At 37.1% G+C, this 21,723-nt stretch overlaps 1 protein-coding gene across 2 annotated transcripts in view; it reads right to left on the bottom strand.

Moving 5' to 3' along the window:
- Positions 1-21,723, bottom strand: part of COL9A1 (collagen type IX alpha 1 chain) — a 60,182-nt gene that overhangs the window by 8,959 nt on the left and 29,500 nt on the right. The window contains exons 19-33 of one of the 2 annotated variants that reach the window (XR_012579768.1): positions 21,349-21,402; positions 19,117-19,170; positions 17,691-17,744; positions 16,962-17,015; positions 16,726-16,779; positions 16,566-16,619; positions 16,300-16,353; positions 15,161-15,205; positions 14,289-14,342; positions 14,141-14,194; positions 5,488-5,541; positions 4,662-4,733; positions 3,631-3,654; positions 722-757; positions 575-619 (exon numbers count right to left, since the gene is read on the bottom strand). Coding sequence is in view for 1 of the 2 variants with exons in the window: in XM_005483932.4 (XP_005483989.2) it covers positions 575-619; positions 722-757; positions 4,662-4,733; positions 5,488-5,541; positions 14,141-14,194; positions 14,289-14,342; positions 15,161-15,205; positions 16,300-16,353; positions 16,566-16,619; positions 16,726-16,779; positions 16,962-17,015; positions 17,691-17,744; positions 19,117-19,170; positions 21,349-21,402 (738 nt within the window). In the remaining variant the exon portion in view is untranslated. The remainder of the gene's footprint in view (positions 1-574; positions 620-721; positions 758-3,630; positions 3,655-4,661; positions 4,734-5,487; positions 5,542-14,140; positions 14,195-14,288; positions 14,343-15,160; positions 15,206-16,299; positions 16,354-16,565; positions 16,620-16,725; positions 16,780-16,961; positions 17,016-17,690; positions 17,745-19,116; positions 19,171-21,348; positions 21,403-21,723) is intronic. The other variant, XM_005483932.4, reaches the window with a different exon arrangement.

Below are 21,723 nucleotides of genomic sequence, written 5' to 3'. Positions count from 1 at the left end.
GCTTCTCTTGGAATTAGACCTGTGGCTCTAGCCTCTCAAACACAGCTACACCAGAGGACAATCTTAGATAGATTTCTTGTAAACCTTTAGAAGAAGGATTTTCTAGTTTCTACAAAGTGACAGAACTATGGATATTGGGGCTGTGTTAGTGCTGAAAAAACTGCAACAGAAACTACCTAAAGTTCTGTGAAGAAGCCAAACCCCTACAAGTTCCTATTTCCAGCAATCTTTCTCCTGGCTTCAACAATACTAAAATCCCTTGATCATCTGACTGAGAATATCAATCCCACTATTCAGGAATTTTTAGGTTTTCCGCTCACATTTAAGGGTTTTTTTCTAAAAACAGAACCTGTACATTTCGGTGCTTTCAAAACACCAGGAATAGAGTAATTAGGCAAACAGAACTGCTGTGCTCTAGAACTGCTGTGCTCGGCAAGGGCCAGTTGGTATAAAACTGAAATGTGCCTTTCAGTGATGTAAACACAATGCTTGAAGTACTCCAACAATACTTTGTATTTCAATTTAAAACAAGAACCCAGTATTATATCGAGTAAAGGGGAAAAAAGTGCCTTACTAAGTCACCCTTTTCTCCTCCATCTCCTTCTGCTCCAGGTACACCCTATATCAAAGAAAGACATACTGTTAGCCTTCAAATTAAGTTAACATTATGTAACATTTGGTACTGTGATTTTGAAGTCCCATGATCTTTAACATGACTTACTTGTTCACCCTTAGGTCCTGGTTCACCCACCGAACCCTAAAACATTAAAGATTAAAAATAAAAAGAGAAGAAGTCTTCAGAATTTTAAAGTTCAGATTCTAAAAGCACACTAAATGATATTTGAGCCTAAATTTCACATTCATGCAAGAGACTTTTAAAGTTGCAAATTTTTAAGAATTACAATGAAAGCACTTAAATCTTACTATGTAATTTATGTGACAGAGTGAAGGCAAGTACTAGTAGGAAACATATAATCCACTACCACACTGTACAGTACAGATTCTGACTGTCCAATGGTACATCTCCCCTTTACAGGACAAATGCTCTTGCAGCTGCTACAGATCTGCCCTGAGAATTGCTTAGAAGCTACAAGTAAATAAATTCAGTAAGTGCATCACTTTTTCTAGCACCATTATATATTCCATATTGCTGTAGGCTATACTAGCCCTGCTAATGGGGGAAAAGCAGAGAGACAGCCACGAGTACAGCCACAATCTTGTACTGCATGCTGTTTAATTCTCAATGTCTTTTAGCAAACCTGTGTCTAGAATTTTGATCATTGTAGTCAAAGCTGAAGGGTTTGTAACTTAAAGGTAATATTCCCTTTTAAAAAGAAATTTTATTATATTTCATCTTAGAATCCTTTAACAAAACACATCCACGTAGACAGGCAGGAAACAAAGAGAAATAAATTCATGACCCAAATTATTTCAAACATATGCAATTTTTATCTAGAGCAAAACTACTACGTTTTTAGAACAGTATATCATTTAGGAAAATCTTTTTGGATTTGTATTCTGTTAGAAAACCAGTCACACCATCCTTTTAATATTCTTTCCAGTCTGTGCATGTTCAAGGATATGCATTACAAATGAACTATAACTGTATGTGATAATCCTGTTTTTTTTTTGTAAAACAGACAGAGATACAGCAGTTTCTCTCCCATTTCAGAGATCCATTTAATTCACATAAGATATAGGCACACAGACTGGTATAGCTTTTACAGCTTTTACAGAATTTAATGAATTCTGACACGTTTTCATGTTCTTGAGGATGAAGAGCTAATACTAAATTATCCACAAAGCTAAGCAGTATAAATGACAGAACTATTTAACATTCCAACTTTGTCAAACAACACTGAAACTATTTTGTCTGAAGTGTTCTCAACATTGTGCCTTGTTAAGGTTTTCCAATTACATGAAAAAGACATTGGTTTCCAACCTAACATTATTTTGGGGGTTCTTTTTCTCTGCTTACTCTTCCTTATAGCAATAAAACTGCCAATAGATAAAGCTGACATAGAAGAATCTATTGCTTTTGTGAGCCTGTCCTGCAGTGTTTGTATATGCAAATATAAAAATCACAACTGAAACTACTAGAATCAATTTGACATTGACTCCAAAAATTGCAATGGAGGAAATAAGGCAAGATGTCAAACTATGAAAATACTCACTTTTATTGACATACAGCCTATCTATTTTGCAAGAATCCCTCTCAAATAATACACAAGAACTCTTTGGAAAACTGCCTGACAGCATGATCCAAAACTGTACCAGGGGTTCCTTTTATTCCTTAGCAGCACAAAGGATCATGTTGCAGTGCCAAGGTCTGGCACTTAGCTTGGTGCTGTTTAACTGACTAAAATAGACAGAACCTGAGTGTATGAAACCAATCCAAAATACATTAATCAGAAGCAGCCTAAGTGGTGAATGCTGGGTCTGGTTCAGGCTCCAAAAGAGGCAAAGGCTTAGGCTGTGACCTCCTTTTCCAACCTGATAACCCACCCAGGCACAGGGTGACATGGTGAGGATTGGTCCATGTGGGCATAGAAACAGGAACACCAACCCTGCTGCTAGCACATGATATTACACCTGTAACATTCAATCATTTTTATACCCATTGAATTTTGTCAGCTCTCACTTTTACATATTACTTCAGTAAAAATAATTCTGGTGCTATCTTTGGTGGTGATTTTTTCCTCAGGTGGAATAAATCCTGCATGAAAACAAGATGTCAACAGATAGCACACAATATTTAACAGCTTTGGGATCAAGAATGACTACTGATATATTAAATTCATGAATTCTACAGGCTTCTGGCTGCTATTTACATCAACTCTTACCATGCACATATAGTTATGTAATAGAACTTTATAGGATTCCTGTGTACAAAACCATGAAGTTTTGAAATCAGAAAGTGAAAAAAGGTTACTTCAGCCTAGAACTTACTCCTAGAAGGGGCTGACCCAAAGGCTGGGGTTAACAGGCTACAGAGATGCCTATTTCCAACCTGACAAGGTTGTTTGTGTAAGACTGATGCAGTTGCAAAAGCTGAACGGGAAGAGGAAGGATAGAGTGACACAATACTCCTTAGGCTTTTAACTTGGAAGAGATAACTGCAAGTCAGTGCTGCTGGCAAGGCTGCAGCAATGCTAAACATGTCCCAGAAAATTCACTACAACCTCCATGCAACTCGAAAATAGAATATGAATCAAGGATACAAGCGGAGAGCTAAAAAGCAATTATAGGATGAAATAATTCCTAGCACTTTACACTTTAAGTTATTTGCACAGAGCATTAAATTGACCTCAGGTTTTTAAAAAAGGTCCAGGCATAAGTTACTGTCATCTGCCAGTTAGATACTCAGAAACCTCCTGGCTGTAGCCTGGATCTCTCTAGGTCTGTTTACAGCATCAACATTCTACTTTTTATCCTAGAGATCCAGATGGTTTATATGGCAAATGGGGAAAATCAAGCACCTTTGGAGGGAGGTTGTCAGCACTGCAACAAATATTAGGGATTTTCCTTCTACCTTTGCTTCCTCAGTACCTACAACCTCCCTCTGGAGAAGTCTCAAATATGAATCATTACCAATCTAATAAAAAGAGACTGCTTTACGTCAATACTTACATTTGACTAGAAACATGTCCTCGTCTCAGCATTAAAAGAAAACCAAACAAACATGAAAAAAAATACCTCACCAACATCAAAGACTTAGAAGATTGCTTTTAAGTACCTGAATAGCTTTTTCTTTTTTAAAGCTGCCAAAAACAAGAGCAAACCCTATCCAGAAACCCTATTACGCACACTGGGAGCATACCAAGAGCAGGATTCCTCTGTTCAGCTAAGACATTCCATAGCAGTTATACCCACATCTGACTAACAGTCCAATAGTGCCCTGGTTGGCAGGAGGATGTAAGAGGCACTGCACAAGTGTAATTCATTTAATACTCATGTAGACATGCCTCAAGTAAGGCACAGTAGAGAATATTTTTATATCAAAGATGTCAGAATTTAGGCAAGTGAATTCCATCCTTTGTAGTCTCCTACAGCCAAGAGAAGATAAGAAGCATCTCTGGCTTTATGCACTGTCTTCACTAACATATATTGAGCAAAGCAAGTTATATTCTGCAGTTATTGGGCCCTGGGGCTCAATCCTTCCTTCTCAACAAAATACTTGAGGAAGTATTTATATCCTGTAGTTCTGCATTTATGCATAGGTGTCTCAATAATTGCACTAGCATGTGCTTTTTTATAGGAGGCCCTAAGACATGTAACAGGCATCACTACTGCTGTAGGTAGGAGTTGAAGCTGCAAAGCTCTATAGTGACCACAGATCTTGACTGATCACTTCATATCTGGCTGTGTCAATGATTCGCAGTACAACTTAGGTCTTTAAATGATTCAAATTTAAAAAACTAAAATAATTTATATATCACTAATCTTATTTCAGTCCCCTAAGTGGCACTGTCAAGACTTTTCCTTTACACATTTATGAGCTACAAGCAGTTAATGGGCACAGAGAGCACCACTTTCAAGCAGTTAAATATCTACATACAAAACAAGAAAACAGATATTAATTCATGGAAAAACTGAAAACAGTGCTCAACTTGTTGTGTTTACTCCTGACACCAAGCTGCATGTACAAGTGCATTTCTTACCCGGTCACCTTTACCACCAGGAAGGCCTGGAGGACCAGGCAGTCCAGGAAGTCCAATACTACCCTGGGGACCCTGTGAAAATAAGCCAAGGATGTAAACTTAGCCAATCTTGTTTAGAATGAACAACTAAGGGTCATACCCTGAAGCAGATAGGGCAGAACCTTATTCCCAGAACAGACTTAGCTTGATGAAAGAGGATTATCTGATGCAAATTAGGCTGATCCAAAGTATGGCGCTTTAAACAGAATCTTACTATGAATTTATTGCTGACAATCCCAACAGAAATGACTTACAGAGTTTTCTACTCTCTAGTCCCTCAAAGACAGACTGGTTCTCTTAAAAATCCTTCCCAAGATCTTGCATTCTGCAATTTGCACATTCCTCTGTAACAGTAGGCTCTTTCAGCCAAGACCTCCCCAGCTATGCTTCTGACTGATTCTGTGTAAATACTGCTGGAGCTCTGGTAAAAGGTGGCATTCATAATGTGCTCCATTCATTAGTTTCACGTAGCTGCTAGCAGAAAGGCAGTCTCTCACTGCTCCTGCTCCCAGGAGCCCACACAGGAGTGTGCCGCTCAGCTTTGCATGTCATAGGATTTATGGGCTTATCAAGTAGAAGAAAAAAGTCACACACATCTCCATGTAATTTAAAACAGCATTTTCTAATATTAGCACAGTCACAGAGGACTGAAAAAGAAACTGAACTACCACTCATTTCAATGTTATTTTCGGTTCCCTGTATGGATAAATGGGTAAGTGTAGTTCAGATGATACTATAGCTCCTTGAAAGTAAACATGAATACTGAATATAGAAATAAACTGCTTACCAACTTCCCTGGTAAACCTGGAGGACCTGCAGGACCTGTCTCCCCTCTGCTACCCTGGAAGCAAAAACAGAGGGACAATATTATTTCCTGGAATTCTTCTTGTGATCTGGGAATAAAACATGATTTTTTTTTCCTTAATATTAAGTGATTTACACTACTTAGCTGTTGGGTTTAATTGAAACTTCTTTTTCATAGTGCAAAAATACCATAGGCATTAAAACCAGTGAAACTTTCTGAGCAAACATTTTTAGTTAACCATGACATATAACCTTTACTTGGCATTAAATGATTCAAGTAAAAAATTTTGTTGAGCGATTAAGCCAAATGAAATTCCCTTCATGGGATCACACCTGAGAGTTACCTGTCACAAACACAATCACTTCACTATGACAACTCTGGCAATCATGCTTAACTTTAACAGGCTTTTGCTTACTTTCATCACCTGAGCTCCTACATGACTACATATTTAAAGCACCTGATCTCTAATGCACAAATGTGAAAAGTGAATACAGAAGTAATGCTTAACAAACTCATTCAGGTTTAAAAAAAGTCTAGAGTGTTACAGGGAGAGGTAACTTTTAAAATTCACTATGTATAATAGTGATGAGCATAAATATGTGCTTTACTGCATCTTTATATCTTCACTTCAGACATGTTTATCCATTCAGATCATCATCATATTCACATTAGTGCTACAACTCCATGTCTTAATGCAGCCACTTGAATACACACTCTGGGTAAATCTGACATTGAGCCAAACTTGCAAAGATTTTAAACAATTTTCAAACTAAAGTACCTTCCTCAAAAGATTTTGTCTCTTATGGTTAAACTTTTCAGAACAGCTCAATAAGTTTTATAGCTTTACTCTCACATGTACAGACATATCCCTGGACAGATAAATTCAAACAATCTCCCAACACAAGCTTAGGTCTCATTTATGAAACTCTTCTTAAATTCACAGTGTGACTATGTAAGTGCCATTTGCAATAAAAGAAAGATACATTTAAGCTCATAAAATGTCAAGAAATTATGTTATTAGTTATTTGACTTAATAAAATAATATACAATGACATAGACAATTTTAGATTATATCAAAACTTAGCATTCTAGGGCTGCATGCAATGGATAATTTTAAATACAGGGGATTTTTTTTCCTAACAAGGACAATATTGTGAAATGTTGTGGCATACTAAATAAAAGGAGATGGCAGACATGGCCTTTTACATTAGGTCATAAATGCAATGACAACTTCTCACACAAGCTTAGGAAAGCTAATTCTACAATTTAAGAAATAATTAGGTACCCTGGAGAGATCACAGAACCAAACATAAACAGACTTTTCAAATAATTTCTTTCAAAATATCCTATGGTGTTAAAATACCTATTACTTTAAAGCACTTTGCATAATTTCTAGCAGCTCCTTTATGTTGAAAAAAAAAAGAAAGAAAGGAAAAATGTCTCCTAACTCACCTTCATCTTACAACCCAGAAAATGCATTGCAATTTTATTTAATCACAAAATTCTGAACTACATCTCTGACCTGAAATGCTGCTATATTTCTGATGCAGGAAAGGCGAAGACTAAAATTATGATCAACATTAGAAACTTGTTTCTCATATCATTCTCATGAAACCCATAACAGTCATTCATTACCCATAAGAGTTATCGCTATGCAGAGATGAAACAAAAGCAGTATAATCCTTAGAGAATTAAAATCTTATAATAAACCTCTTAAGCATATCAAAAGTTCTGCTGTTCACACAAAATTCAAGAAAAAAACTTTCATTTTATTTCAAATGCGGAAAAAATCTTTTGTCAAATGCCCGCCACAGGCACTTTGTCAAACAAAATGCTTTTCTAAGGAGGCAAAGAAGGAGGTTAGTTTACAGAAGACCAGAATACAAATGCATAGTATTTTTCCTTGTAAACACTGACATTATGTCTGTAAGGACAGATTATTTCAAACTATGGGCCACCACCGCAAGATCTGCAGCAGTGTTTTAGCAAGTAAAAGAGTAACTGGAGCCCAAAGAATGAGGAATCCCATCCCTGGCATAACTAGAAAGACTCCAATGCTTCCTCCAAGATATACCAGACTGAAATGGCCCTAGGATAGGTTATACAAGTAAGCTGCTTGCTCATAGTTCTGAAGGAAAAAGAGGCATCTTGAAATGTCCTCATGTAAACATTTAAAATGCAACATAAGTCACATCTTAGAAGCACCTAACTTTCCCCACATCCTATAGGAGGGTTTCTGAAACAGCTGGTTCAGGTGTTGACATCTGTTCTTGGCCAGATGAAATGTTCCTCTGTGCTGTAAGTCACTACGGACAGGAATTAGAGCAGAAGGCAGTTTGGCCATGTCCTCAGCCCACCTTTCTTATACAGCAGCCCTCTGTGCTCTGTGTAACAGTACATAGCTTCAGGCCACCCACAAACCAACAGGCATGCAGCACTGGATTTAACAAAAAGACAGCCAGAATCTGTATGGTTTCATGCACTTTTGACACACTTCAGAATCTGTGCTCTTCCTAGAGGTGAAATGCTTAAGGAGGGAAAGAAGCCACTCTAGTTAAGACAGACCAACTTGCATCCATGCTGGTGAACATTCCATGCCTCTAGGAAAAGGCACATGGAAAATGATAAGTGTGAAATGGTGGCACAGCACTGCAATCTGAACATCACCAAGATGCAGCCCTTCCACAGCTCCTGTGGTAGATTTTGTGGTTAGCACAAAATTTAACTTCTCTTCATTTCAAGGCACGACAGCTGAGCCACTCAATATGTTTAAAGATTTGATGCCTTTCTCATAGATCTGTTATATTCAGCCTTTCAATGTAACATACATAAGACCACCTTACAGTATTTACAGCTGATCTTCCTTTAAGTTGTCTGGGATGGTTTTCATCCTCACTGAAATTTTGAAGACTTGATCCTTTTGTAGAATTCTCACAAACAGTTACAGAATGCATTTGCATGCTAAGAGACTTTCACTGTCTTATTGATTTCCTGTTCATCAATTAAGTGGAACAATAATAAGAATGAGAATATATTCCAGGTAATTTGCATCTCACTTGGTTGCCCAGATAACTGAAACACTAAGTAGAATCAATTGAGAGGTAATCCACAGCATATACTGTAATATGTATCATATGTACATATGTAATATGTAACTCTTTACTTAAGAGTTTTTACTTTAAAAATTTGTCATTAATTATAAGTAATTTATTATATATTATTAAATATATGTCATAGGACATATTTAATAATATGTAGGCCAAGAGAATTAAATCTGTGCAGAATAAAGAATAATAAAGTACATTTTGGATTTTTTAAACTTCATATTCAAAGTTTTTGCAAAATGTAACCCATTTATCAACTATATACTTATGAGACTTAAACTCACCAAATTTTTGTCATGCAAGATCTCAGAGGAAATACTCATTTAAGTTCAAGGATTTATCCGCAGAAGCATCAACAGGACTCTTTGACCCTCAATACAGTATTGAAAAGCATCCAAGTATGTAAACTAATGTTTGATAGAAGAGTAAATATACAAGTAACTTTCTCAGAGACTTTACTTAAATGTAACTTTGCCATAATTGAATTGTACTGCTGAGGATAATGGTAAGAGGCAGATGTAGCATGAAATGTTCTCTCCTCTTAACAAAGCCATGCTTAGGGCAGAAGCAGCAACTCACTAGCCATCCTTTCCTTCATAAGTGATACTGTGGCCAAGTGTAGAGGGCAAAGACCTTTCATTCTGACTGTGTCTGCAGTGTTAGCTGAAGTCCAGGACAGCTCTGGTACACTAGCTCCATAAAAAATCCATTTTTTTTACCCAGGTTACAGTCTACACGGCTGAGGAGAAGCCAACACTGTGATATCCGCTGACATCCAGAGGTCTACCATGCCCAAAACTCAAAGGAAGTTGTTGGAGGTGGAGGGGTAAACAAAGAGGTATCAGACAAGAACCTGGCCTGTTGTTTAGGAAGACAGGGGTGGATACCAGGAGAAGTGAAGAGGCTTGGAGCTTATAAAGTTTGACTGGGATATGTAGTCTGCAAGCATGACAGAAAAAGTGCTACCCTGTACAGACCATGCTGCAGAATTGGGCAGGGGCAAAAAGTTGTGCCACATTCATCTAGAGAGGTTTGCTGCATAAAAAGTACCTGCCAAGATGGAAATGTGCTCTGCCCTTCTGACTCTGCTATAAACACTCTAATGTTAACTAACCCCTTTAGCTCTACCTTGAATGTAAACTATGATAGCACTTGTGGAACATGTCTGAAATTATGTATAAAAAACATGTCCACTAATTGCTAAACATAGCATATAAACTGAGACAAGGACATTTCATCCTACCATCCTACCAAGAGTTACAGAAAGTGACACATTATTTCTGTTGCAGTCATGTAAAAGGAATATGATAGAAAATTGACATTTTTGTTACTATGACTAAATGATGTAGGGTAATCAAAGTTACATTTCAGCATAGGCACGACAGAAATATCTTAAAAGACCAGAAAATTATTTAGCTGAAAATGACTTAAGATACTGAAAACAGCATTCTCCTCTAACTTTAGGTTGTGTGACATTTGAGTAGTAAATCCAAGGTACTCTCCAGGTTCTCTCTTTATGGTGAAGGCACCTCCAGAGGTGAAGCCAGCCCAAATGACATGGGCCCCTCAGAAGTCTATCAGAGGGGCTATGGCACCAAATCTTGGGCAGCTGGATACTCAGTCTGTATTGGTAATGCTGGAAAACATGTATTATTTCCTAATTACAAAGCAACATGTATGAATGCTGCCCTGCATATACATGAAGTTTGCTCAGTTTGCTAGACATGTATTGAACTTTAAGTTATTACTTCAATTTTACAAGCTCTCTGCAAAACCACAGGGTGCAATACAGGCTCTCAAAATGTTAGCAATTTATAGGTTAAATAATTGAAGAAAAGCAAGGGATGAAAAAGCAGAGGCAGGGGTCAGTATTTTCTGCAGAAACTCAATTAGATTACTAAATCTCAGCAAATATGAAAGAAAATGGTTAAGCAGCTTAGGGAGCATGACTAAATTCCACTGATTAGGAATGACACTCCCACATTTGAGAATTCCTTCCCTTGGCCCACCTGCCATGATGACTGACTTAGAAAGGTTTAAATCACAAATGAGTTTGGTAATTACTTGGATTGGTTAGAACAATGTGAAGCAAACAAAGTTAACCAAGAGTGGAGAGGAGAATATATTTCATTTAGAAATAAAATGCAAAATTTCCACATTGCTCCAGTGGTTTTTCTAGTTAACTGAACACATGAATAGCAAAAGGGTTTTTTTTTTCCCCTACCCACTCAGACGCAAGTTGAAGTTTTTTTAAGGAAAAGCAATAATAGACTAAAATGATACTTTTTAAAGCAAGTTTCTCCTAGAGATCTATGTCAGAGGTGAGGGAAAAGTCTCCTAATGCATGAGTTTGCCATGAGTTTTTAACTAGAGCTAGTAATCTTGTTTTCAAGTATTTAGTATTTCAAATATTTAGTATCTGCCCTGTGAAACTGTGAAAGTTTACAGATTCATAGAAGGCCAAATTCTGAATCTTCTGTTTAGCAACAATATCTTCCAGCTACATTCCAACAGCTGTTCAAAAATACAATACACTGAAATAACATGATTTATGACAGGGGACTCTACAAGTTATTTGGCAAACAGTACAAAAGTATTATTTGTCCCACAGAGCCACTGATGACAATGCTCCCTTGTGTAACCTTTGAGAAAACGACTTGAAGTAAAAAATTTCTCTCAAAAAATGTCTTTTGCGAGCAGAAAAAGCTGAAAAGCCCCGTGATTTTTAAATATAACATAAATGTGGGAATGTAGGTTTTCCCTAATGCAAATACCAGTCTGCTGGCCATGTTAGCAGAGTCAGCTTTGTTATCCCCTCACAGACCTTCCCCAGATGTCCTTTCTTCTGGAGTTCTGGCCCTCCTGGAGCTGCCAGCCATGATGTCTCACACAGTTGCAATGCAAAGAACAGGGGTAAGTGAAATAGGGGAGTGAAGAGGATTTCATGTGGCTGTTGCTGTGCAACCAACATACTAGGGGACTACAATTCCCCATATCCTGCAAAATATCAAGGTTTTTTCTTTCTCCAAGGAACAAGCCCAACCCTTCCTGACTTCTACCTGAGTCTTCTATAGCAAAAATAAAATGAAGAAAAGGGAGAGAGGAAAAAAGAAAAAACTGCAGATAATTATAAAGTGGATAATTCAAAATAAGAAGAACTAGGCCAAGAAAAATACCTGAAGAGTAACCATAAATTCCTCAGGCTTTGAAAGCCTTTGGTTGTGCAACTTTAGTCTAAAACAAGCAAGTGTTAAAACTGTGAAAAAAATTCAAATTAGGAAAGCAATGAAAAAATTATATATGAAAAATTCTCTTTAGAACAATTACAACTGAATTATAATTGCTTTTTCTCAACTTATTGCCAAATTGTCTAGTTTTAGAAGTTTGAAAATCATGCCACGTAGAATTATTTAACCAGCAGATTTTTTTTTTCCCTAAAAACAGAAGGGCAGAATCTTAAAAGCTGAAGTTCAAATGTATCTGCTACATGTACATGCTGCAGAAGAAAGAGAAAACCTTCTTTATTCTGCCCTTGAAATAAATATTGACTCAGATTAGACCAAAGCTCTCTGAAGTTCAGTAGTTCAACACTATGTCCTTCCTAAACAAAAAAACCCTTTTTGTGTAGGTAAAGTGTTCCTAAAAAAAAATAAAATTAAATTAGAGAGTTATTCCAGTCATATGCTGCCTGTAGTCTAAAGCTGCCTCTGATGAGAGCCAACATAGTTATTATCCAAGACTCTTCATAGCTTTAAGGGAACTACAGATGAGAAGCAGCTTACTATTTGATGGAACACATACAAGCTTACTTCATCATCAATAATTTACTTCCTTTCTCCATGTTGTATTGACCAAAAGTTTTCTTTCTATGCTTTGGTTCTAATCTTTACATGTTTTCCAAAATGAGTGCACTTTGTAAACACAGGGAAAATAAAGGCAAGGAATCCAGATATCTTGTTGGTCTCTAGAGTGATAAAAAGAAAAATCACTATTTAATGTGCTTTAAGTATTTCTGTTCATCTACAGGGTTACGAATAATTAACCTTGTGTGTCAACCCCTGTTCTACGGACTGCTGATTTTGTAAATTCATGTTCACATTGAAAGGATTAAAAGAATAGTTCAGCAGATTACAGTGCATTATCAGAGTGGGCAATTACTGTGGTCTGATTCAATTATAATTCTTGTTCCTGTCACAAGTGTACAGTATCAGCCTAAGAACAGGGCTGAAAATCTTTTCAAGTGTACCCAACACTTTTAAATGTAAAGAATAAAAATTAAGACAAAAACAAAAACTTGTTTGCAAGTTGAGCGTTTGGTAGGCTGAAGGTGCCTATATTCCATCCTAGTAAATGCCCTTATAATCCCCTTTCTGTATCATCCTTAGGCAGCTGTGGACACAGCAGCAATGCAAAACTGTCCAAAATAAATGTGATCTCATTAATACATCTAGCACCTGATACTATAAATCACAGGGAAAAAAAAATATCAGAAGAGAATGGAATCCATTGCTTGGGTGACTGCTGTTGCATGTTTAGGAGCTAGCTCAGAAAAGATATTCCTGACCCTTACAAATATATCACAAACAGTACCTCACTAAACCTTGAATGAGAACAACTCTACAACTGCATGAGCAAAACTTGTGTCATTGCATTATAGCAGAAGCTCAGGAAATTCCAGGAAATCATCCCCTGGGTATCAGCGGCAAGAGGGAAGCCTGGAAAAGCAATTGCTTACAGAGCCTGAAGCCTGGTTAATGTCATCAGAGTGAATATTTGTGCATGAAAATTTCCTTCAAGTCACTGATACTCTCATCCCTCTCCACCCAGAAGGATTAACAGTAAAGGGAAATTAGATCAGCCTTCTGCAGCTTCAAATTATGTCAGGTCCCCTCTAGAGAGAATCAGAAAGAAGTACCCAACACTCTCCAGTATCCAGTTGTTCTTTGTCCTCAAAACTGAGCCTTAACAAATACCATCAGTTCATTTTTCTTAGCAGATTTATTTCCTGCAGCAAGCTACCTGCCCAGCAGCAATTTCTCCAGTCTTCCAAATCTTTCTAGTGTCAAGGAAAATCTCCAGGGAAAGAAATTACAACAGCAGTGTTTCCAATGAAAGATAAATGTTATTCTTCACACCACTATATCAATGTTAATAATGCCAACCAGACTGTTGCAGTGGAAGAACAGGAGGCTTTTTCCAGCTTTTTGTCACAAAACACACTTATTCCCTCTCTTTTGGCTTTTACTCAGAACATTTAAATACAGACAGGAAGAATATAAACTAAGGTTAAATTTTTAACTTGTTACCAAAACCAAAAACATTCACAGGACATTACTGGATATATATAGGACTGTATTTCTCTGTGTGGCAATGCACATTCCCTTGGTACAGAAGGCAAAGAACTGGTATTTACCTCAAAATTAGAACTTCAGATAAATAATAATTTTACCTTGTGGCTATAGCTTCAGCAAGCCTATCTTGAGACATTGCAATTTTATACATGCTCAATTAGAAATTTTTTCCATACTTACCGGTGGTCCCCGAGGTCCTGTTGGACCTGCTTCTCCCTCTGGGCCCTGCTGACCCTGTTTTGGGGAACAAATTTGAAATGCAACAAATTGGAAAAGTGATTTTTTTACACAGTTTTCTAGATCTTTTGTATAAGATTGATGGTTTTACCTGTTTACCAGGATTTCCCATTAACCCTGGCACCCCAGGAGGACCTTTATTACCCTGTTGGGCAGAAGATGAAAAATGTAAGCAGACCCAACGGTTTGCATTTCTATTTTGAAATCAAAAATTAAAATAAGCAAAGTTGTAAGGTCTAAATACAATCAGCCTGTGTTAATGTTATAACTTCTGCCTTATTTTTAGTGTTCTTTTAACTTTGACCAAAACTTCCTATCTAATTTTTCAAAAGACAGATTTCAGTTCCTTTGCTGTTTATGTGCTGACAAATCCCAAATAGATTTGATTGCTGCTTTCAAATCACAGAAGGCAATATCACTCCATGTAATTTTAGACAAAAATCATGTCTCAGTCTAGTTTTCTTTTTCAATTACTTACAACTAAACTCAAGCATCATTGTCTGAAACATTCCTCTGTCTCAATCCTACAACAATTTTTTTAACTAAATTGGAATTGATGCTGCAGTCTGGTGCTACCTAAATAGAGATAACAACCCCTGTGATTGAATCAGCTTAGGGTGGCTATAAATACTACTCTTATTACAAGATGGTTCATTTCAAGATGCAGTGAGGTAGGCACATCAAAATCTTTCTCTAGCAACGATCTCCACAAATTTAAAAGGAAATGGCCCTCTTAAGGTATTATTTAATGCCCAGAATAATGAAAACCACATAATGTAGCACAAGAATCATGAAAATGTACAGGCCAAAATTGAATAAAAACTGTATTTAATTCCTTCAGCCTAGGGTTTGTCTCTTAACACGAGAAGGTTAGTACAATTTCATTGAATATTTTAGAACTTTAGATACTTTAGCACTTTATTTGTGCTTTAGATAAGAAAGACAATACTCAAGATGCTTTACCTTTGGGCCAGGAATGCCTTTCATACCTGGAGAGCCTGGGAAACCCTGAAAGAAAAAAGATTTATATTTATTTGTTGTTAAGGTGATTGCAAATGGTGTTTAAAAAATTATTTCTCATGCTTGAGTATTTCTAATCCTTTTATTTGATATTAAAACACCTACTCAATAAGGGACCACGCTTGAATTCTTTCTGTTTACAAAGTAACAGATAAGAAGTATTACTCTTTCTTCATAAATTGCAAAAGTAGCATGGATAGGCAAGGAGTTGTGACTTTTTCTGTCTTAGACTAGAAATACATGTTTGTCCCAGTGTGCTGAGACTGGAGATAGACTTTTACAGATACCTTTGGACATTTTTCATTCCCCCCTCACTTCTCTGCAACAGTTCATAGCAAGTATGCTTTTACTAAATTGTCTTCCAGGCTTAGGATTTCACTTAGTATTACAAATTTATGTCCAGTTCTGTCTTAAAACATCTCCATCACTATTCCTCACAGGAATTACTCCTATAGCAAAGTGTTTTAAAGAGGTTTCTGTTTAGCTTTTGACAACTAGTACAGTTTTCAGACTTAGTTAATGCACGAGGATTACCTTCTGCAAGAGCCATAAAGCACCAGTGATTCCCTGTAAGTTCCCCACAGGGAATTCACTGGAGACCTCCAAGCCACCCACAGAAAGAAGCACGAGTGTGATGCATTCCAGATGTTCTGAGCCAGCAGAATATCAAAGGATGATTGTTCATGGAAGGTATGTCAGACTAGCAGCTCAGCTTTTCCTGCCCAGTTAGGGAATAGCTGGGCCCCAGCCAATATTAAGAGACCAGCCCTAACTATGGGGTCACACCATAGGATCCACGGGGTCTCAGGTAGGAGAAACACAAGAAGAGTCACATCCTGACCACAAGTGTATTGTGAGGCCAAGCTCCCCACAATGGCATCCTAAGGAGATTTAGACTGCTGTACAAAGGTTTTGCATACACATAGCAGAATTTCCCCTTGCATTACACACACTGTCCTCTGAGCCTTTTGCTTAGATTTTCACTAGAATTACTCCAGCATCAGAGTCAAATCAACCAATGCACAGCCCTTCTATGATTTGAACTGAGCCTACCTTTCAAAGGTAAAATACTTGATACTTACTGGCAATCCCTGGAGCCCTGCATCACCTGGAGCTCCAGGTTTTCCTGGTTCACCCTGTAAAACATTTTAAGTTGTAATTTATGCAAATCAAACATGACGGATAATTTTATTTCTGGAACACAGAGTTGACATACTTTTGGATCTGTAGTACAGAAATGTTAATTCAATTACCCTAATAATGTGCATAAATCCACGAGCAGCAGCCACAAATTAATGAACAAATCTAGGCACTACCAAAGCTCATAAACATGTCAATTGTGTCTTACTTTAGCTCCAGGCATGCCAGGGATCCCTTCACGGCCATCAACTCCGGGTAAACCCTTGAAAAAGGAAAAAAAAATATTGTAATAGTGAAAAGATTTTGCCTAAGTCCTAATATGCAAAGTAGCATTGAATGAAGCAAATAAATAAATTAAATATACATACAGGCTCTCCTTTAGGCCCAGGGAGGCCATTTATTCCTCTTGTACCTTGAGGACCCTAAGAAAAATAACAATATTTAAAAATTAAGCTAGAGACAATGAAAGGGCAGCTGAAAAGAATGTCAATACATACTCATTCAGATATACATTATTTAGAGAGTACCAGTTATGCAATGTTTATATGCTATTAAGTAATTAATGTTTGCAAGTCAACAAGAGTCAAAATTTGTCTGTGCTCACCCTTTCTCCTTTCGGACCTGCCTCTCCTAGTGGACCTCTCTGTCCTTGATCCCCCTACAGAAAAAAAATATTTTAGAAATAAAATCAGAATAAACTTCCTTGTATTTTTTAGCTAAAACTCTCAGAAAATCAACAAATATAATTCATATTTGGTGAAAGTGGACAACTCAAAGTCACACTATACTTAAAAATGCAGTTTTTTAAAACTGCAGTTGACAGATATATTTTAAAAAACACAGCTCAAGCCATCATCAACTGAGCATTCAGGAGTGTCAAAGCAAACTATGTTGCACTTTTTAACACAGAGTTACAAGCACAAATTCCAGCTATGGTAGCAGAGAGCAAGGAAGAATTTAAGAAAAAAAAAAATCAACCAACCAACCAACCAAGTACCCCAAACAAATAAAATACACACACACCAAAAACCTCCAACAAAAATTGCCCAAATCACCCTGTATGAGTTTTGTTCTGGTTTGATACCTGAAAAATTCCAAGCCACCCTAATGCACAGCAGGAAGAAGAAACCATAACATACTAAGAAGTTAAAATGGGTTCATCTACCTCAAATTCTTTGGGAACATTAAGACATTACTGACTTGATATCACTGTAATATCATTTATTCACCTGTGGGGAATCAATAGAATTGGATTAATCAGAGGCTTCTTTGATTCACAGCTGCAAAGCTGCACTAACTGGGAAGTGCTGGGAGAACACCACACTCTACTTACAGGTGCACCAGGAAGACCTTGGGGACCAGGATCACCATCAAGACCACGAGCTCCCTACCAAACAAACAGATAACACAAGACAGATATTAAAGCGAGCTGCTGGAGCGCTAACAACTTAAATGTCCTCCTGCTTTGCTAGGAGCTACAAAGTCTCTACAGATGAGAGGGCTTTATGTCTCCAATTAAAAAAAAATGCATTTTTTTCTTTTTTTTAATGGAGATATGAAAGCAAATATATTTAAATATTAAAAAATATCAGTCAAAAAACAACATTCAAATCACTCTCTAAAAATCTAGGAAGGAAGTAGACCTTCACATGCTACTTCAAAAAATCTCTGTGTCTTTTTTAAATATACTATATCCTTCACCACATAATAGCATAATACCAAAATATGCAGGGAAATCATCAAGTGCACTGCTGCTATTTTTATCACATATGTTTCAAGGAAACAATGCAATCAATACCCTGTAAATAAAGGTAAATGGAGAGAAAAAAAATGTTTTAAAAAAGATTTAGAGAGAACATGGAACTCCTTAGTCAAACAGATGTAGTAAATGTTTAAAGTAGACAAAACATTACAGAAAATGTAGGCAAATAACTGCAAAGAACTAGAACACACAAAGGCCAGAAGAGTGAAGTACAAGATAGTAATAGCTTAGCCAACACATCCAAGATGTTAGGAAGGATCAATCATGAGAAGATTCACAATCAGGAGAAATTTGATGTTGCCTCTGAGGACAGATGATCACAAGATTTACATGATTTGACTTCTGGAGAAGGAGACAATGGCAGGATTGCTGTGTTCTACTCCTTTCAGAAATTTTTACTATACAGCTTTAACAAGATCATGAGAATAGAAATGTAGCACCCAGGTTTGAAGTAACAGACAGAAACACTTAGACAAACAAAAGGAAAATTTTCCAGCAAAGTAAGAACCCAATAAATATTAATCCCACTGGCAGCAATTTAAGACACAGAGATGTCAAAGAAAGAATGGGAAAAAGAACAAACTCTCAATAAAAACTCCCGACTAAAACTCTGATGATGATGATGGAAGTAAAAAGCCTTAGGAAGATACAAATCACAGAGGGAGTACTTAATAAATTTTAGCTTTAATTAAAATGTGCTATAGTTTATAATTCTTATAACTTGCTATCTTGCTAACTACAAACTTGCATATATGTAAAACTGCCATAAATGCAAGGAGTGGGGGCAAGGAGTAAAGACTACATGTCTTTCATCAATCAGAAGGACTGAGCTACCTTTCTTCCTAACAAGAAGTGCAGTAGCTATGGAAATACAGCTGGCAGGAGAAATAAAATACAGGTGAAATAAAGAAGAAGCTTAAATAAGCTTTAAAAACATTCAGAGGTGTACATTTTTTTAAATACAGGCAATGTTATAGGAAGAAAGGTTAATACTCACTTTGGTACCTTTAGGTCCCATTATACCAGTTATACCTCTGATACCTAGAATGCCCTGAAATAGAAAAGTATATTCAAATTATGCTTAATTCTTCCCATCAGAACTGTCCTAGTTTTCAGACAGAAGACTCAAGAGTTCTACACTCTTTCTTAACAATCATTTCAACTATTTTCTTAGTATTAAAGGAGACCTCTAACTACTGCTGCATTAGAATTCTTAACTTATATGGTAATTTGATATTTTACTAATTTTAGAATTTTAAAAAGAGTAACAGAACGATCAGGCTGTATTATAAAACCACAAATACACCACAAGGACAGAAAAAACCCACTAATTTTTCTTCTTGGTTACCTCAGAGTTGAAGCATTCTCACCTGCAGCTTGTGTGAAAGGAACATGGCCAAATTTGCAAAAGTGCTAAGTTGTCCTAAGTGAGGGATTGGACAGATGAAGGAGATTTTACAGAGCCCCAGGGGCAGATAAAAAAGAGCAAGGCTTTTGAGAGTACAAGTGCTAAGTTTATATGTTCACTAAGAGGCTAAATTGAATAGACATCCTAATGCAGCAGGATGCATCATAACTGTCATCACAGCTGTCATCACTTTCTCTCTATCACTTTCCCTCAAAAAGAGTCTTGTGGGAAATTGGGCTTCACTGTCTTCGTCTTCCCAAGAGACTGACACTGCCTGAGATGTCTCCTCCCTGCAGAGACCAAACCCCCAGGCATAACATGCTTGTCCTGCAGCTGCATTACTGAAACAGCTACAGGCCATTCCCCACAGCTTGGGCAAACCCAGTCCTCGAGCAGATTTTATATTGGCAGCCTCTACTTGCTCCTCACAAAGCTGGCTGGAATCTTGCACAGAACATTTGAAACCTTGTCAGCCTAAAAGGTGGGAAAAATCATGGTAATGCAACAAGCACTACAGCAGCCCCACAAGGGAGATGAACACAGCTTACTCCTGCTCCTCAGATCACAGATAGAAGTAAGCACACTGTGGCATCCAATACTTTCTATCAAAAACAACACCTCTCCCAGGGGTGGCTATCTTATGCAGATCATGTCAGTAGAATACACTGGTTGGATTGCAGGTGGAGACTGGATACTCAACCCCCTTTCATTCATTTATGTAAGGAGCTTATAAGGAGATACAGCAGAGTCCACAGACTCTCCATCTGTGCCTCTAAAGCATTCTCTGTCCTTTTTCACACTGATTATCTATCTGATATCACTTTCTGCATGTTATGAATCATAAATTTTAATAAAAATGAATAAAATGAATTGGTCCCCACAGTCCTTTCAGACAGCAGAAGCTGCCTCTTACACAAGTACTTTGTCTGCATCAGGGCCTCAGGGATACCTTTTCAGGATCCACCATCAGAAGGAATGGACCCTTTGCTTTATTTAGTCTGTTCTTTACCTTTTTCTAGTGATAATCCAGAGGTTTATGTTGTCATATGTTTATGTTCATAGAGAATTTTGTAATTTAGCATTTAGATGTCATATGCATTAAGGTAAGTTCCTGTATAGCATCAAATCAGGACAGCAATGACATGAAATACATACTTTAATACCTAAGAAAAAAGCATGAGACCCCATCAGAAAATAAACCATAGAAATTAAAGGTGTTATGCCTGTTTCTCCTCCTTAGAATGACCCCTTTACTCTGTTCCCTTGTCCTTTCCAGTCACAGTAACCCTAAGAGCTCCTCATAGGGAACAAGCTGAAGAGGTATGTGTCATAATGAAGCACAGTTATTCAGGACAAGAAAATAACTAGATATGATTGAAGGATATTTCCTGTGCAAAAGGCAAAAAACATCAGGGAAAAAAAACCTGTTCTTCAGTGGTCACAACTTCATCCTCAGATCTTAGCTAAGTCTGAATTTCAGAGCTGATTGTGTTTCAAACACAATGAAGTCAAAGTTGTCAAAATTGTGAAAAAGAAGGTGAAAAAATGCAACTATTTTCACAATCTAAGCAGAACACAAAACTGAGGACATGAAATAGTTTTTAAAGATAGCCTTTCCATAGAACTATATGGAGCTTTGTGCCAAGCAATCATGTAGGTTTTGGAGGGACTTAAATAATTCTACTTTGATTCACAGACAATAATTCAGAATAAAGAGAAAGTGTATGGAAGTTTTGTAATATCTATTTTCTGACAATAATAAGAAAAATATGTATATTATTAGGAAGAAAATGAGTAAGATTTTAAAAGGAAATACTTTACTGGAGGGCCTTGAGCTCCCACTTCACCACTGGGTCCTTGGTCCCCTTCTTCACCCTGGGAAAGCAAAAGTAATGAATCTGTAGCCAATCCATACCATGCATATTGCTCTGTCATTGTATGAGATGCATGTCCTACTTAATGTGCTCAAGGCCAAGCTGGGTAAGGCTTTGAGATACCTGCTCTAGTGAGAGGTGTCCCTGCACATGGCAGAGGGGCTGGGACTAGATGATCTTTAAGGTCTATTCCAACCTCTTAATATTATACGATTCTACGAATTCTTGTTCTTCCAGACTAAAAGTGCAAAAAGTTTTCTCTAATGGTTTTCCCTGCAACATTGAAGCATGGACAAAGGCAGAGCAAATCTCAAAATTTCTT

This window comes from Zonotrichia albicollis, chromosome 3 (genome assembly GCF_047830755.1).
Source record: "Zonotrichia albicollis isolate bZonAlb1 chromosome 3, bZonAlb1.hap1, whole genome shotgun sequence".
Classification (NCBI taxonomy): Eukaryota; Metazoa; Chordata; class Aves; order Passeriformes; family Passerellidae; genus Zonotrichia; species Zonotrichia albicollis.
The sequence above is the reverse complement of the archived record's forward strand: the minus strand, read 5'-3'. Positions and strand labels throughout refer to the sequence as shown.